Genomic DNA, 2,984 nt, shown 5'->3' with positions numbered 1-2,984 from the left:
CTGGGCACAATTCCAAGAGCTAAGGCATAGGAAAGTGGTACCTCTGCACGCTCTGCTCTGGAGGGAATGCATTTAGCCAAATCTCTAAGGAAGCTCCACTGCTGACTCGTACAACCCTATTTATTACTGAACCAGATGGGACCTAATTCTTCACCCCAACAGTGATATGTAGTTCCACCTTGGAGCTACAGTCGAAAACAAATGGTGCAGTCTGACCCGTACAGGAGGCTGGTGAGGGAGAGGAGAGGTTGCAAGCACTTTGAATGGCGTTTACTCTCTCCCTCCGCTTCCAGCCCTTCCTCTCGAGTCAAAGAACCTGTGGGCAGCCAGGACGCTTTGCCTCAGGCGCTCAGTGAATCTGCTAAGCTGGGTAACTTTGTGGAAGGGCAGCGTGTACATCGTGTATGAGGTAAAAGGGACTCAGAGAGGCGGTGAACGCACACAGCTTCTGTGCCGTTCAGACTCAGGAAGAATGGGCAGTACTTTCTGTGCAGCCTCCTGCTATGTTTGGTTTCACTGCATCAGCAGCTTGTGATTTTGGGGGCGGGGGGGGAGGTTGTATCGGCACTTTTTTTTCCTGCAGACACATCTGGACAAGATGTGAGCGTGGATAGTACAACAACTGTGCTTCCAGGATCACGGCAGGGTCATCATAATAGGGTTTTTTTTAATACAGTGTCTGGACACCTGAGGTATGAAGCAAAAAGGCAGTTTCTGTGGTACAGTGCTGGAGCTTGTTTCTATCATGCAATTCTGCAATTCTCCTTGACTTCAGACCCAGCAGTTTGCCAATGCCACAAAGCAAACCAAGGACAATATTTTATAGCTAGTCTAAGGATCACAATACAAAACTTAATAGCTCTGGCCATCTGGAGACACCCATTTCTCCCAGACGTGCCTGGGGCAGCAGTTCCGAATCCATCAGGAGATGCTCACTTGGGTTTGGCTCTTGCATGCAGAACCTGCTAAGAGCTCTCCACTAGTTGTGATATAAGTCAGTTTGGACCACTTATTCCCTTTATTTATGGCTTTCTCACCATCTTTTTTTTCTTTTCTCTTTGCCTTTCCCGTTCCTCCCTTCTCCCTGTTGCTGTTGCCTTCTTTCCCACTGTAGAGCTCTCCGTCAGCCTCCTAGCAGTGATAGTTATTGTGTGTGGACTGGCCCTGGTGGCAGTTTTTCTCTTTCTCTTTTGGAAGCTGTGCTGGGTTCCCTGGAGGAACAAGACCATTTCATCTAACCTGGCCGTCTTGCAGAGCGAGGCAGCCTGCAATAAGGAGAACATGGCAGACAAGCTCAAGGACACGGGTGCCATAAGTTTCCTGGAGGCAGCAGTGAAGATCAGCCACACATCGCCAGACATCCCCGCAGAGGTCCAGCTGTCCATGAAGGACCACATCATGCGGCGTACGCGGATCCAGAGGCAAACCACGGAGCCCGCCTCCTCCACCAGGTGAGTGGGACGCAGTGCTCTGTGTGGATGCTGCTCCTCGGGGAGCTGCTGACGGGAGGCATGTTTAATGGAGCCCGAGGTTCGGATACTGCAGGGAGGCTAAAGAGAGCACTCCCATCTATACACTGGATTACTTTCCAAAGGCTGATCACTAACAGTTAATAACTCAAGACTGGCTTACTGGGACCTTTTAAAGAACCAAGGGATTCAAGCCGTATCACTGTGACTTGACCTCATTGTGTCAAGCCATCAGGATGCTTTGGCCACTTTAATTTTGTTCCAGCATGAGAGGCAGGCTGAAGTATCAATGATGGTATGCTGTCAGACAGAATTAGACCATTTTTGCTCTCTCTTGTTGTTGTGGCTCCTAGCAGAAACAATTAGTTAAGCAGAATTGACATATCGCTCACTGCACAAGCTTAGAACCAGCTGAGCTCGGCGCCTGGGCTTAGTGCGTGTCTCTGTTGCAGCCAGGGACAGAGGCGTCGGCATCTCACTCAGTAAATGGGGATAAGGTTGTAGGAACCTTGGGACACCTTCTCAGCAAGACTACTGAGAAACACGGTACCCTTTCCTTGACACAGAAGGCAGTGAAATTGGGACAGCAGAAGTGATTGCAGGGTCCTGGCTGTGCCCCAGCACTTCTGCTTGCTTTGCTGGCCGTGCCCATGACGCGTGCAGGAGCGTAACTGCGAAAACAGGCGTTGCTCAGAAAATCCGCTGCAGCATTGCAGAATTGGTGAGGACTGATCACAGCCTTCTGTGTGCAGAACCTGAAGTTGAAATCAACATGGTGCCACCTGCGGTGGTGCCACAGGCTATTTTGTTTAACTGCGCCGTGTTTTGGACAGCTGATTGCCTCTCTGTCACGCGAGCACTCATTCCGCTTTTGTTACAGCAGAGGAGAAAACGAAGGCTCAGCCTGTCTGAATTAGGACAAACAAAGAAGGACTTGGTTTCATGCGGGAAGATTTCAAACCCGTTTTCTTGAGTGAAAGAGCCCAGCATGAAGCACAGGCAGGCAGCCAGACCCGGGGACACTGGGGAACAGCCTCGGCAGTCTGGTACCTGTGACTCACAGCCCAGCCCAGCCCTGGCCAAAGTGCCTTTGAGGAACCTGCCAAGGAGAAGTGAGGTCTCTGAACAACACGAATCACCAACGGTTAATGCCTTGGCTGTACAAGTTCTTAGTGTGGTTAAACTACTCGATATACTGCTCATGTAAACACCAGATAATCTGAAATAACGCCGCGAGTCCACTGACAGCTGTCGTGCTTTGCGGAGATGAAGTTTTCTTACACACAGTTCCCCTTGTGCTGAAGGGGAGCTCAAGGCAAGAGAGTGCTTTCAGAAGAGGCCGTGCATTCCTCCCTGTCAAGAACTACCTGTGGGTTTCCGATGAGGGGCTGTGGGAGAAATCTGGAAGCAACAATAGCCAGAATAAAATCTAACTTTCTGATCTGGTTATGGGAAACTTAGTGCCAGTGTCTTGGAAGGGCAAGGACTGAAAGTGGGAAAGAGGCTCAACGCCGG

At 50.3% G+C, this 2,984-nt stretch overlaps 1 protein-coding gene across 1 annotated transcript in view; it reads left to right on the top strand.

Annotated features, from left to right (window-relative positions):
* Positions 1–1,122: 1,122 nt before the first annotated feature.
* SYT6 (synaptotagmin VI) overlaps positions 1,123–2,984 on the top strand; it is a 15,144-nt gene continuing 13,282 nt past the window's right edge. The window contains exon 1 of the mRNA XM_010133501.1: positions 1,123–1,451. Within this exon, the coding sequence (XP_010131803.1) occupies positions 1,282–1,451 (170 nt within the window). The 5' untranslated portion in view covers positions 1,123–1,281. The remainder of the gene's footprint in view (positions 1,452–2,984) is intronic.

This window comes from Buceros rhinoceros, unplaced genomic scaffold (genome assembly GCF_000710305.1).
Source record: "Buceros rhinoceros silvestris isolate BGI_N320 unplaced genomic scaffold, ASM71030v1 scaffold30563, whole genome shotgun sequence".
NCBI lineage: Eukaryota > Metazoa > Chordata > Aves > Bucerotiformes > Bucerotidae > Buceros > Buceros rhinoceros.
This window is presented reverse-complemented; position numbering and strand designations above follow the sequence as displayed.